Source organism: Mustela erminea, chromosome 1 (assembly GCF_009829155.1).
Source record: "Mustela erminea isolate mMusErm1 chromosome 1, mMusErm1.Pri, whole genome shotgun sequence".
Lineage (NCBI taxonomy): Eukaryota > Metazoa > Chordata > Mammalia > Carnivora > Mustelidae > Mustela > Mustela erminea.
The window spans coordinates 202,275,066-202,288,397 of NC_045614.1; the positions used below are offsets into that span (position 1 = coordinate 202,275,066).

The window sequence follows — 13,332 nt, forward strand, 5'->3', positions numbered from 1 at the left end:
CCCACAGGAAGGCTGTGAAAACCTAAAGATTTAACTGAAAGGGCAAGGCCACTGGACTGTCCAGGCTGCATACAGCGACCCACTCTGCGTTTACCTGTGACCGGATCTGAGCGGCTTTCTTTGGATCCACCATGCGCACGTGCTCAAAATGCTTTAGGGTGTGCTGCCTGTCTTTCTGCTCGGCACGGACATACTTCTTTAGCATGTTGAACACATGACGAGGCTGTTGTGGGGAAAAACAAAACAAAACTACTTTCACTTTTGTGCAAACTACTACTTATTCCAGGAGCTGTGCGTCAGAGGTCCCACGAACTCATTGCAGAACATGAAAGGACTGTGAGTCACCTTTTTGCAATTGTCCCACTACTTTCTTAATGGGTAATTACTTAGTTGATTGGCCATTTTTCATTTCGACAAGAGCATTTAGCATTTGACATATATAATGACTGTCCTTAAGCAGCATTTGCTTTTTAAATGGCAGTATTCTGCTGCAGAGAGATGATTTTGGATCTGTCATATTTAAGTTAGGTCCTTCCCCAAATACACGGGGGCATATACGAGACACATTTCTACAGGCACAGTCTTCATGGTTATCTCAATGGTAACGCTGCAAAAATAGTCCCACCGCCAGGAAGCATATAAAAATATAATAATCAGGGGCGCCTGGGTGGCTTAGTGGGTTAAGCCTCTGCCTTCGGTTCAGGATCCCAGAATCCTGGGATCAAGCCCCATGCTGGGCTCTCTGCTCAGCAGGGAGCCTGCTTCCCCCTCTCGCTGCCTGCCTCTCTGCCTACTTGTGATCTCTCTCTCTCTGTTAAAAAAAAAAAAAATTATATATAAAATAATCAAAATGAGAAAACAGACGAACACTACTCATTTGTAGACCAAGGAGTAACTGATAAGCTTTAAGACACAGTATACTTTCCCAAGAGCAAGGCCAGTAAGAAACTGTAGTTATTTTACTTTTAAATTTAATTCAATTCTTTCTGCACCAGATTCTAATTCTTCCAGCAACAATTAAGTTTCTTTAGCGCTTCTATTTTTCTTCTAATTGGTTCTATTTCATTTTTAATCTAATAAAAAAGGACAAACACTCCTTTGTCTTAAATGATTCCATTGCTACAGGTATGCTACTATGTATGTAAAATGATTTCCAAAGGTACACATTTCTTCATCATTAAGACAAACAAACAAACAAATCCCTATGAAAGCTCATGTCAGACAAAGAACTTGGCCATTTGGGCAAAACCAGTTATTATTAGCTAGGTCACGGGCACCTTGAATGCTAGCTGGAAGGTGTGGAATTTATTTCCAGAGATGGTCTGTTGGGGGTAGCGTGAAGGCTGTAGTATTCTATGGGATGTCCCTCCCCTTCTTTGGTTAACTTAGGGGTCACCTCCCTGACATCACAGGTAAAAACGGTATCCTTTTTTTGGTGCTCCCATGAAATGCTATGTATATCTCCATTATTGCACTTAACACAGTCTAATAAATTATTTATGTTTCTGACTGCTTTCTTCAACTGTAAGACCCTTAAGGGCCAGATTTGGTTTTTCTCAGGAATCACAGTACCCAGTGCCTGACTCAGAAAGGGTGACTTGCTTGCTTTATGCTTTCCACAGATCACATTCCTATACTTAAGAAAGCAAATATTCACAAGAAAATAAACCTGTGCTCATCTGCCTTATTTCTTTTACCCTACAAGAAATGTGCTTCCCCATAATTCCAAAAAAGGCAGATATTGCAGCCGGAAACCTAGCTTTTGGCAACACATTATTATAATTCTCATGTGTACTCTGAAATCTAGCTGAATCTACAAATCAGAGAATGACCTTTTAAACCCTAAAAGAAGAAAAGTAGTAAAACAGGTAACAGTTGACAAGCTATATCGATTATATTTCTATATTTAAAAGATGACTGGTTTAAAGGCAGGCTGTTATTGAATGTGATGGATCTCTTATAGGAAGGATTGCGCAGGCAGGAGATGACATACCCTTGATCCTTGCTTGTTACTCGACAGCAAGGCCTACACAATTCTCCCTCTAGTTCTATTACAACAATACCTCCAAGGTTGGAGACAGAAGGGGTGACAACTAATTACATGTACATGATGTTCCTGCCCCTGACTGGCTGTATGTGCTTTCTTAGTTGCCCTATTTCACTTTTTTCCCTTGAAAAGGCTTCCCTGTTTTGAGGAAAATGGAATTTTTTCTTTAAAGAGTTCACATAAGCAAAAACGCTTCAGTTCAACCTAAGGATTGCTTTCATCCTATCTGTCTGTCTCTCTGCAGCCAGTCACCTCTGAATGTTCCTCTAAGGCTTTCCATCCTGAAATGATGGTCACGGCCAAGTGTGTGCAGCAGAACGTAGACTCCACGCTGGCCTTGGCATTACATTAAATCTGACTCTTCAATTAAAGAATGGGGGGGATTTCTGATAACTAGCATCTGAGTCTCCCTGTTCCTCTTCTACTATCAGCAAAAACAGCACACACTCCCACTTGCAAGTAACTATTTTTAACACCAATTTTAAAATGTACGTGAGAGTCCTCAAATTATCTAGGCCTCAATTTTCTTTTCTGTGCAATTCAGATAACAATATTTTTCACATAGAGCACCCTGAGTATTAAAAATGTTCTGTGTTGGGGACCTAGGTGGCTCAGTCAGTAGAACATCTGACATCAGCTCCTCAGGTCATGATCTCAGGGTCCTAGGATGGAGCTCCGCATAGGGCTCTCTGCTCAGCAGGGACCTGGCTTTCTCCTCTCCAATCCCAACCACCACTACTCATGCTCTTTTTCTCTCTCAAATAAATAAATAAATAAATAAATAAAATTTCCCATCAACCTTATGACTGGGCTTTTAGGATAGATTAAAAAAAGCACCAAGAAGCTAAGCTTGAGGGCTATGTGGCTTGCTACACAGCTAGTCACAGAGCTGGTCCTGGGGTACAGTGAGAACAGGTAATCCAACTCTGGCTCTCAAACCTGGTGTCTTGATCCCCATGTGATCCTGCCTTTTAAAGAAACTCTAACAAGGACCAAGGTAAAGACAGTTCCAAAAATTAACTTACAGAGTTGAAAACAAAGCAATAACTGAGTGGTTAGAAATGAGTCTGTTCTAGGAGACCTTGCCTGAGTATCTAGTGCTTATACGCTCAGATAATAGTCTTTGGGCTCAGATAATAGTCTTCGGGGACATGATAACACTCGCTCTTTCCACATACAGAAGACCATCCAGATTAAGCTTATTTACTGTCTCATCTGCCATCCTTGGTTTCTGGCACTCTACTCTGGGGAGGTGAAACAGCAAGAGAGGACTGTCCTTTGGCAATCTGTTTAGGATTACTAGAAAATGATAAAAGGTATTATAGTTAAAAGTTAGGCTTTTGTGCCATGCTGTGGATTCTAGTTCTAAAGCCATTCTTCTCATCTATTAAGAAGGATAATTAAATGCTGAATGTGTTCACATGTGTAAAATCGCTTATCTTATTTAATATCAATATTATCTTCATTTCAGAAATATATTCCTAACTTCCGCCATCAAATCCCTAGAGCTTGACAATGAAACGGTAGCACACCAGGATCTCATGATTCCCCAGGCCCTCACATGTTCCTACCAGGGAACAAAGCTCCTGCCAGGATAACGAGTCCTAAGAGCCCATTGTAAGCTATGACCTCATCAGTGTTTATATGAGCTCAGATACACGTGATGTGTGTGTCTAATACAAACATCAGCCTTTTTCTTCCTAATGCCTACGCCTCGGGACATGAGATAATTCAGGAACACATTACCATGAGCCTCAATAAATGAATTACATGGTTCTCCTTTGCTGATTTATTCATGCAAACACATTTCTAAGAATCATGCTTAGAAGTGGAAACAAAAATCAGATTAGCTCTTATGGTGGAGTAGGCAGATAAATCATACCAAATAAAATGGCAGTTATGTCTACACCTTGGCAACAAATATTATTTTTAGGTAACAAGGAAAAACAGGTAACATTTCCCTATGCTTTTATATTTTTCATTTGTTCTATGTTTAAAAAAAAAGGGTGGGGGCCTTGTCTTTGGTATATGACTCATGCATATTTCAATCAATTAAAGAAGTAATTGTTTTTAGCACTTTTAGCCAGAATATAGAATTACCAAGGCTTAAAACTAGACATCACTAGAGGTGTACCATATTCACATACTGTAGAATAACAGGGAATCTCTTAGGGCATTTTATTTCATGATGCTAGGGCAAAGGTAAGTTGCTTAAAATTTTAATTAAAAAACACAGTAATATTCACAACAGAATAAGAGAAGAAAATGTGCCTGGGATCTCTACAGAAATGTATTCTCTTGAAGTAAATGGTATCACTGCTGTCATGATAGTTACAGTTAAGACAAGATTGTTCATGTGGTTAGAAAAATGAGTTTAAGAATTCAGTGGCTCAAACATATTGATAGTACGCAGAGTTTAAGAAACATGTTTTTAACATCTATGCATATACTTTCCATTATTCTCAAGTCTTTAAATCTTCTAGTAACTAGTAATAACGTTTTTTCCTGCCAAATTTCCCCTATTTTACAATTTAGATAGCGTATGTATTCACACTACCATCTGATTCTACTGGTATTGGATGGCTAATCTTATTATTAAAATTTATTGCAAAGAACAGAGAAAATACAAGGAAAAGATCTGCCCCAGGGGGGGCTAATTACATCCAATCCTTTTTTATTATCACTATTGTTTCTGAGTGTTTAGCCCATAATAACAAAGTATCTATTTGCATCTGATCTGACATTTTTCATTTGGCACTAGTGTCCCTTCACTATTCACACTGCATTTAAAACAATCATTTCAATAAGAATTTCTTAAAGGATTAAGGCTGGGTATTACTAAAATGATTAGACTTCTTACTAAAATGGATTAGACTTAATCTAAAATAGAAGATTTACCTTTGGAACATTAATCACTTTCCTTTCTTGGAACACGGTCATAGGATATCTCTAGCCACTGGCACAGTTCCTGGCACAATTTGGTTGCTAAAAATGTTTATTAATTAAATTAATGAATAACCCAGAGCTGAATGTGATTTCACAAATAGTGCCAGTAGCAAAATATATCTTTTGTGGTATCTGAGTTGTAAATAAGCATCTTTCCACTAAGATGAATTCCCAATTTTCATGAAACATATTGATTTTCCAGCCCCACTTGAGCTAACTATCCAGGGTGCTAGATTCCTTCAGGAAGCATTTTCTAACTATTATCAGTCAGAATTCACTTCATCAATTTCAAAAGATGACATAGCTTATCTTCTTATGGCTTGGGTTTTGATGTCAGGCTGATGTAAATAATTTTGAAGGGAATTTCATGGCTTTTCCCTATAAAAGATATTTTATTTTTAAATTTTATTTTATTATTTTAAAAATATTTTATTTATTTATTTGTCAAAGAGAGAGAGAGACAGCACAAGCAGAGGGAACAGCAGCAGAGGAAGAGGCAGGCTCCCAGGACCCTGGGATCATGACCCGAGCCAAAGACAGACGTTCAACCAACCGAGCCACCTAGGCATCCCTATAAAATACATTTTTTTAAAAAATTAATTTACCGTGTTCTCAAATGTATTGTCTTTTCATTTTTTTTTTTTTTTTTAATGCAGTTTCAGGGCTGCCTGTGGCTCAGTTGTTAGGTGTCTACCTTCGGCTCAGGGTGTGATCCCTGGGTCCTGGGTTAGAGCCCTGTACCGGGCTCCCTGCTGGGTGGGAAGCCTGCTTCTCCTTCTCTCACTCCCTCTGCTTGTGTTCCCACCTTGCTGTCTCTCTCTGTCAAATAAATAAAATCTTTAAAAAACAAAACAAAACAAAAAAATAAAATGCAACTTCATGTTTGGTACTCCTGGGCTTGGGGTCATACATTTAACTGATTCAATGTCAATCATGTCTGAATGTGTAGCTTTTAATTGCACAGTTCAGGTGGGAGGTATATTAAAACATGACTAATTGGCCCTATTGTTCCATTCTGTAGCTTCATTCTTGATCTGGAAATCAGGCATCTTAACATAATAGACACTTATGTCTTAAACCATTCCTGAGGAGAGAGAACAGTATGTCATGAGCCTTTAAAAGCCTTAAGTGTAATCCCACCGCGGAGAAGGAAATAAATGAATCACTTTATGAGGAGCAACCCAACCTTTCCAGGTCACTAGGGACTTATTCAGAAAGCCTTCTCCTGAGAATTAACGTGCATCCCAGTGGTTTCCAGCCCTGTAACTAGGAAAGATAATCACCTATCAAGAAAACGCGAATCTCTTCTGTTTCCACAAACAGGTGCAAAGCCATTATTTTCATAGTTCTACATCTTGGATTTCAAAAAATCTTTAAAAAATTTTTTTTATTCTCAAAAAGGATTTTATTTATTTATGGGTGTGTGTGTGTGTGTGTGTGTGTGAGAGAGAGAGAGAGAGAGAGAGAGAGAGAACAAGCAGGGGGCGTGGCAGGCAGAGGGAGAGGAAAAAAGGAGAGAGCCAGATGCCCGGCCTGACTCCAGGACCTTAAGATCATGACCTCAGCTGAAGGCAGACGTTTAACCCAGTGAGCCACCCAGGTGCCCTGGATTTCAAGAAATCTTAAGCATGTAAATGTAAAATGTATACATTTCTGTGCAAGTTAAAAAAAACAAACCCACTCTAAAGAGTTAAACCTTTTTCTGCTTGACATGGTCTCAGTTAAGTTTATTTTGCCCCTTTGGCCCTTAGAATTTCAGCATTTTACAGGCACCCCCACTGCTGAAAGAAAAACCTGGAGGAAAAAAGTCATTCAGGGAAACATCCATGGGAACCTCTGGATCACAGCCATGTTCGTCTTTAGAGCTATCCACATTTCTTTCATCAGAAGAGCACATATGTGGTTTCTGTAGTTAAAAATGCATATAAGGGGGCACCTGGGTGGCTCAGTGGGTTAAAGCCTCCGCCTTTGGCTCAGGTCATGATCCCAGGGTCCTGGGATGGGGCCCCGCATCAAGCTCTCTGCTTGGCCGGGAGCCTGCTTTCCCTTCCACTCTCTCTGCCTGTCTTTCTGCCTATTTGTGATCTCTCTCTATCAAATAAATAAATAAAATCTTAAAAAAAAAATGCATATAAGGCCAATGACTAACCCTGAAGTCTTGAGGAAGCAACTGAGCAAAGAGCACAGATTCTTGTGCCTGCCCCCCATTGTGTGTCTCAAGGTTTGATAGCGGGGAGGCATCAGATCACCCCTTCCCGGCACATCCAGATAACTGCCTTGGCTCTCTGGCCTTGTGCGGTCATAGAACATGGCAGCCCCCAGGAGAACAGAAAGTTATCTTCCCATTCCTTCCCTCCTCCACATGGAAGCAGATGACTTCTGACAGGGACTTGGCAATAAAGCCTCCATATATTCTGTCCTAACAACATATTCTAGCTTGTCTTTTCTTAGGGAGGAAAGTATCTTACAACTTCACAATCTCATTTCAAACTTTGACTAATCCTTTTTTCTAACATGGCTAACAAAAGCTGGAACAACCCCAACTGTGAAAGCATAGAACAATTAACCCCAATCTCGAAATGGAGGAGGAAGAATCCTCTTCACTAAGTCATGTATTTCAAGTGATAGCTTATGTAGATGGCAAACCAGAGAATTAAAGACAGGTGCTGAAATCTGTAACATACAGACAGTAAGGGTGGTATTAATTGTCACTCACAATTAGTGACCTCCTGTTAAATGTGGTGGGCTTTAAATAGCTTTTTTCAGGATATTCTGCTATTTCTCTGAAATAACTGATTTGGGGTACTGTGACCTAATAAGGAATGTATATTTGGTCTCTTTCCCTAGTTCCTGACACAGAGCTCCTAAAACTCATAATTTCCCGAGTGACAAGGGTGACATCTTTTGTCAGAATATTCCATCTTAATCCCTGGTTCCTGCCATAAGAGCTTCTAAGACCCTTGAAGTGATGAAGAGTTGTCTCTGGTACACTAACACAGTAACTCTTGGGGGATGGTGGCTTGTTGGGAGAGGGACCAAGTCTGTGATTAGAGGTTTGGAACTTTTGGCCCCACCCTCTGTCCCCCAGGGTGGGGAGAGGGACCAGAGACTGAGTTTAATTACCAGTGGCCAGGGATTTAATCAGCTGCGCCTACCTAATGGAGCCTCCATAAAAAACAAAATCCTCACAATGGGGTTCAGCGGTGAAGACAATGGGGTGCCAGGAGAGCAGTGCAAGCTCCACACCCCTTTCTGCATACCCATTAATGGCTTCCATCTGCCATTCCTGAGTTATGTCCCTTATAATAAGTTGCTAACAATAAATAAAGCACTGAGACTTGTCACCTAACAATGGTGGAAATATCAGACGGGCAGCAAACCTATCCACAGAGACCTAACAGGACAGAAAGGACTGGCATGATATGTTCAGAGCACTAAATGAGAAAAATACGCAGCCAAGAATACTATATCCAGCTACACTGTCACTGCAAATAGACAGAGATAAAAAGCTTCCAGGACAAACAAAAACTAAAAGAATTTGCAAACATCAAACCAGCCCTACAGGAAATATTTAAAGGGGTCCTCTAAGCAAAAAGAGGGCCTAAAAGTAACATAGACCAGAAAGGAAGAGAGACAATATACAGTTTCTAAACATCAACAATAAGACAGAAGAAAGAGAAATTAAGGAGTCGATCCCATTTACAGTTCACCCAAGACCATAAGATACCTAGGAACAAACCTAACCAAAGAGGCAAAGAATCTGTACTCAGAGAACTATAAAGTACTCATGAAAGAAACTGAGGAAGACACACGCAAAAAAATGGAAAAACATTCCATGCTCATGGACTGGAAGAACAAATATCGTGAAAAGGTCTATGGTACCTAAAGCAATCTACACATATAATGCAATCCCTATCAAAATACCACCAATTTTTTTCCCCAAAGAAATGGAACAAATAATCCTAAAATTTATATGGAACCAGAAAAGACCCTGAGTAGCCAGAAGAATGTTGAAAAAGAAAATCAAAGTTGGCAGCATCACAATTCCAGACTTCAAGCTCTACTACAAAGCTGTAATTATCAAGACAGTATGGTACTGGCACAAAAACAGACACATAGATCAATGGAACAGAATAGAGAGCCCAGAAATGGGCCTTCAACTCTATGGTCAGCTAATCTTCAACAAAGCAGGAAAGAGTGTCCAATGGAAAACAGTCTCTTCAATAAACGGTGCTGGGAAAACTGGACAGCCACATGCGGAAGAATGAAACTGGACCATTTCCTTACACCACACACAAAAACAGACTCAAAATGGATGAAGGATCTAAATGTCATACAGGAATCCATCAAAATCCTTGAGGAGAATACAGGCAGCAACCTCTTCGACTTCAGCCACAGCGACTTCTTCCTGGAAACATCATCAAAGGCAGGGAGGTAAGGGCAAAAACGAACCACTGGGATTTCATCAAGATCAAAAATTTTGCACAGCAAAGGAAACAGTCAACAAAACCAAAAGCAGCCAACAGAATGAGAGAAGATAATTGCAAATGACATATCAGATAAATGGCTAGTATCCAAAGTCTATAAAGAACTTACCAAACAAAAAATAATCCAATCAAGAAATGGGCAGAAGACATGAACAGACATTTCTGCAAAGAAGACATCCATATGGTCAACAGACACATGAAAAAGTGCTTACCATCACTCAGCATCAGGGAAATACAAATCAAAATCTCAATGAGATACCACCTCACATCAGTCAGAATGGCTAAAATTAACAAGTCAGGAAACAACAGATGTTGGTGAGGATGTGGAGAAAGGAGAACCCTCCTACACTGTTGGTGGGAATGCAAGCTGGTGCAGCCACTCTGGAAAAGTACAGAGGTTCCTCAGAAAGTTGAAAATAGAGCTACCCTATGACCTGGCAATTGCACTACTGGGTATTTACCCCAAAGACACAAATGTAGTGATCCGAAGGGGCACGTGCACCCCGTTTATAGAAGCAACGTCCAACAGCCATCAAAAAATAAAGATCTTGACATTTGCAACGATGTGGATAGAACTAGAGGGTATTATGCTAAGTGAAATAAGTCAGTCAGAGAAAGACAATTATCATATGATCTCACTGACATGAGGAATTTGAGAAACAAGACAGAGGATCTTGGGGAAGGAAGTGAAAAAGAAATGAGACGAAACCAGAGAGGCAGACAAACCATAAGAGACCACTGATCTCAGGAATTAAACGAGGGTTGCTGGAGAGGAGGCGGGTGGCAGGGATGGGGTGGCTGGGTGATGGACATTGGGGACCGTATGTGCTATGGTGAGCATTGTGAATTGTGTAAGACTCATAAATCACAGACCTGTACCCCTGAAACAAATAATATATGCTAATAAAATAAATAAATACACAAATAAATAGCACTGATTTGAGTTCCTGGAGCTATTCTAGTAAATTATTAAACCTAAGGAGGGGGTTATGGGAACCCCCGGTTCATGGCTGGTTGATCAGAAGAAAAATGTGTGTGAAAAAATCTGACACTTGGGATTGGCATCTGAAATAGGGGACAGTGTGATAGGTCTGAGCCCTTAACCTGTGGGGCCTATACTAACGATGGGTTGTTAGTGTCAGAATTATTTAACATGAAGGAAAAGAACCTCACACTTTTGGTAGCAGAATACAGAGAGTGGAGTTATACAAACCACATCTATAAGTCAGTGAAGACAGCATACAGAACTGGAGTCCAGGACCTGACCCAAACCCCAGAATCAACACTTTTGGACCAACTTTAGCATACACTGGATATAGAGCTTAGATCAACCAAACTGAGAGCAAAGAAGGGCCAGAAATTCCCTGGCCTTGTAGGGCAGGTCTTCAGTTCTTGTTTAGTCAAGCTGAGAGCTACGCTGAAGCTCTTTTTTTTTTTTTTTTTTTTTTTTTAGAGATTTTATTTCTTTATTTGACAGATCATAAGTAGGCAGAGAGGCAGGCAGAGAGAGAGAGGAAGAGAAACAGGCTTACCGCTGAGCAGAGAGCCTGATGCGGGGCTCGATCCCAGGACCCTGAGATCATGACCTGAGCCAAAGGCAGAGGCTTTAACCCACTTGAGCTACCCAGGCGCCCCTACGCTGAAGCTCTTAATGATGAACACATTAATATAACCCAGAAGGCAAAGCCCAGAGAGCTGCAGAAGAAACCATAAACAAAGGATGCTTGAAAGTATACTATAGACCCTTGAAAAGATTTGTCAAACAGTCTGATCACCTTACACATGCCAACGGTGACACAATCTTGACTTTTTAGAAGAGAGTTACAATAACGTTTTAATTTTGCATATTCATGCTTACATTTTGGCATTTTTGCTTCTTTCATCCTCTCACTGGTTACACCATGCTCAAAGATATGGACATTTATATTTCATTTCACCCTCTGCTCATACTCTTGCTAACCACAGTGCCTTGATCTAGTGGAAACATTAATGTGAAGAAATGTGAGACAAAGCTTATATAAACCCAAATGCAAGCTAGATCAGTGGATGAGCTTCACAAAATAAGTGAACTCCCTGAAAATGAAGGGGGTTGGAAATCAGAGGGGGGAAAGAACCATGGGAGACTATGGACTCTGAGAAACTGAGGGTTTCAGAGGGGAGGGAGGTGGGGGATGGGTGACCCCAGTGATGGGTATCAAGGAGGGCACCTATTGCATGGAGCATTGGGTATTATTCGCAAACACTGAATCTTGGAACACTACAGCAAAAAATAATGATGCACTGTATGGTGACTAACATGATGCTAAAAAAACCAAAAAAAAACACCAACTCCCTGAAACCCATGTGTAATTCTGTGTGTGTCTGCATATGTGTTTCTTGGGAGATGATCCCAAGTTGCTGTCTGTTCTAACAGGGTAGATGTCTGTAACAAGCCCGTCAGGTAAGGGCAGGTAATGACCCGTGGATCATTAAATAATGTGTTAGCATGCATTTGTCAAAAAAAATGAAGTATTTATGTTTTCATAATGGGTTCTGATTTTGAAGGATGAAATGAAAACAAGACAGCAGCATATTAATCTGTACATGCGACCTATGCTGGAATGAGATAGGATATCCTGGTGCTGCACGTTTTGATGATATCTAATGAAGAGCTGTTTTGACTTCAAAGGCAGTGATGAAACAGGGCTCTGCGGTGGAGGGAATCTGGTGATGAATATGGACTCAGAGGCAGAGGACAGCTTTCGCACTAATGCTTTTCCTACATGCTTCATCATTTTATTTTTACTTTTTTTAAGATTTTTATTTTTTATTTTGAAAGAGTGAGAGAGAGGACAAGAGAGCTCAGTTAGGAGGCAGAGGAAGAGGGAGACAGAAAATCTCAAATGAATTCCACAATGAGCACAGAGCCCAATGTGGGACTGTGGGCCTCAATCTCACAACCCTGAGGTCATGACTTGAGCCAAAATCAAGAGTTGGATGCTCAACTGACTGAGCCACTCAGGCGCCCCCTACTTCATAATTTTCTATTTAACTTAATTCAATTAAAAACAGAAAGCACTAGTGTTTCTGGTATACATACTTCCTGTTGGTCTTTAGAAGATCTGTTTGTTGAGCCTGGCAGAGTCAAAGCAAGGTAAGGAGGTCCTATTGAGAGGTTTCCTGAAACACCATACAAACCACTCATCATACGCTATAGGATTTTGCTCAATGAGTGCTGATTCTCCTGTTCTCTTTTCCACTTGTTTGTTACTGGGTCTGTCCTTAAAAGCCCTCAAGTCAACGAGTCTCCTTGTGCTCATCAATTTTAACAAATCTCAACTAAAAATAAATAGATGAATGATGAATGGATGGACAATAAGCATATAAGGTGATTTTTAACACAGCAGTCTTTTTAGGTACTTTCAAGTACGTTCAGATCAGCATTACAAAATTTTTGGTGTATGAAAATTTAGAGGGAAGAATGTCTTAAATATCTTGGGACTCATCTGTCTCAGTGCCTTCAACATTAAGAACTAGGCAAATACTTTTTAACTTATTTACCATCCATTATATTGAGATTCAGATGTCCCATATTTACCTTGGCATGTAGATACATGCTCTCTACACTATTCTATAAATGCCCGTATTTCCTTTTTTGACCCGAAGTGATTAGCAGAAAATGAAGAGTGGTAGGGAGAAGGGGAGTTTGCAATATCACATGAAAACTTTTTAAAATGGGTAAGTTAAGGACCTCAATTTTGTACCCATTAATTTCTGTCCTTTATTTTGTCCAATGATTTTGCTGCTTCTTATTGAATATTTATTGCCCTGCTGTTAGAAAGTATTCAATCTCCATCCTGGGACAAAAATCAT

General features: G+C 40.1%; 1 protein-coding gene across 7 annotated transcripts in view; it reads right to left on the bottom strand.

Moving 5' to 3' along the window:
- APP (amyloid beta precursor protein) overlaps positions 1-13,332 on the bottom strand; it is a 263,764-nt gene that overhangs the window by 63,742 nt on the left and 186,690 nt on the right. For all 7 annotated transcript variants that reach the window (XM_032353260.1, XM_032353250.1, XM_032353243.1 and 4 more), the window contains one exon: positions 95-223. In XM_032353260.1, the coding sequence (XP_032209151.1) occupies positions 95-223 (129 nt within the window). The remainder of the gene's footprint in view (positions 1-94; positions 224-13,332) is intronic.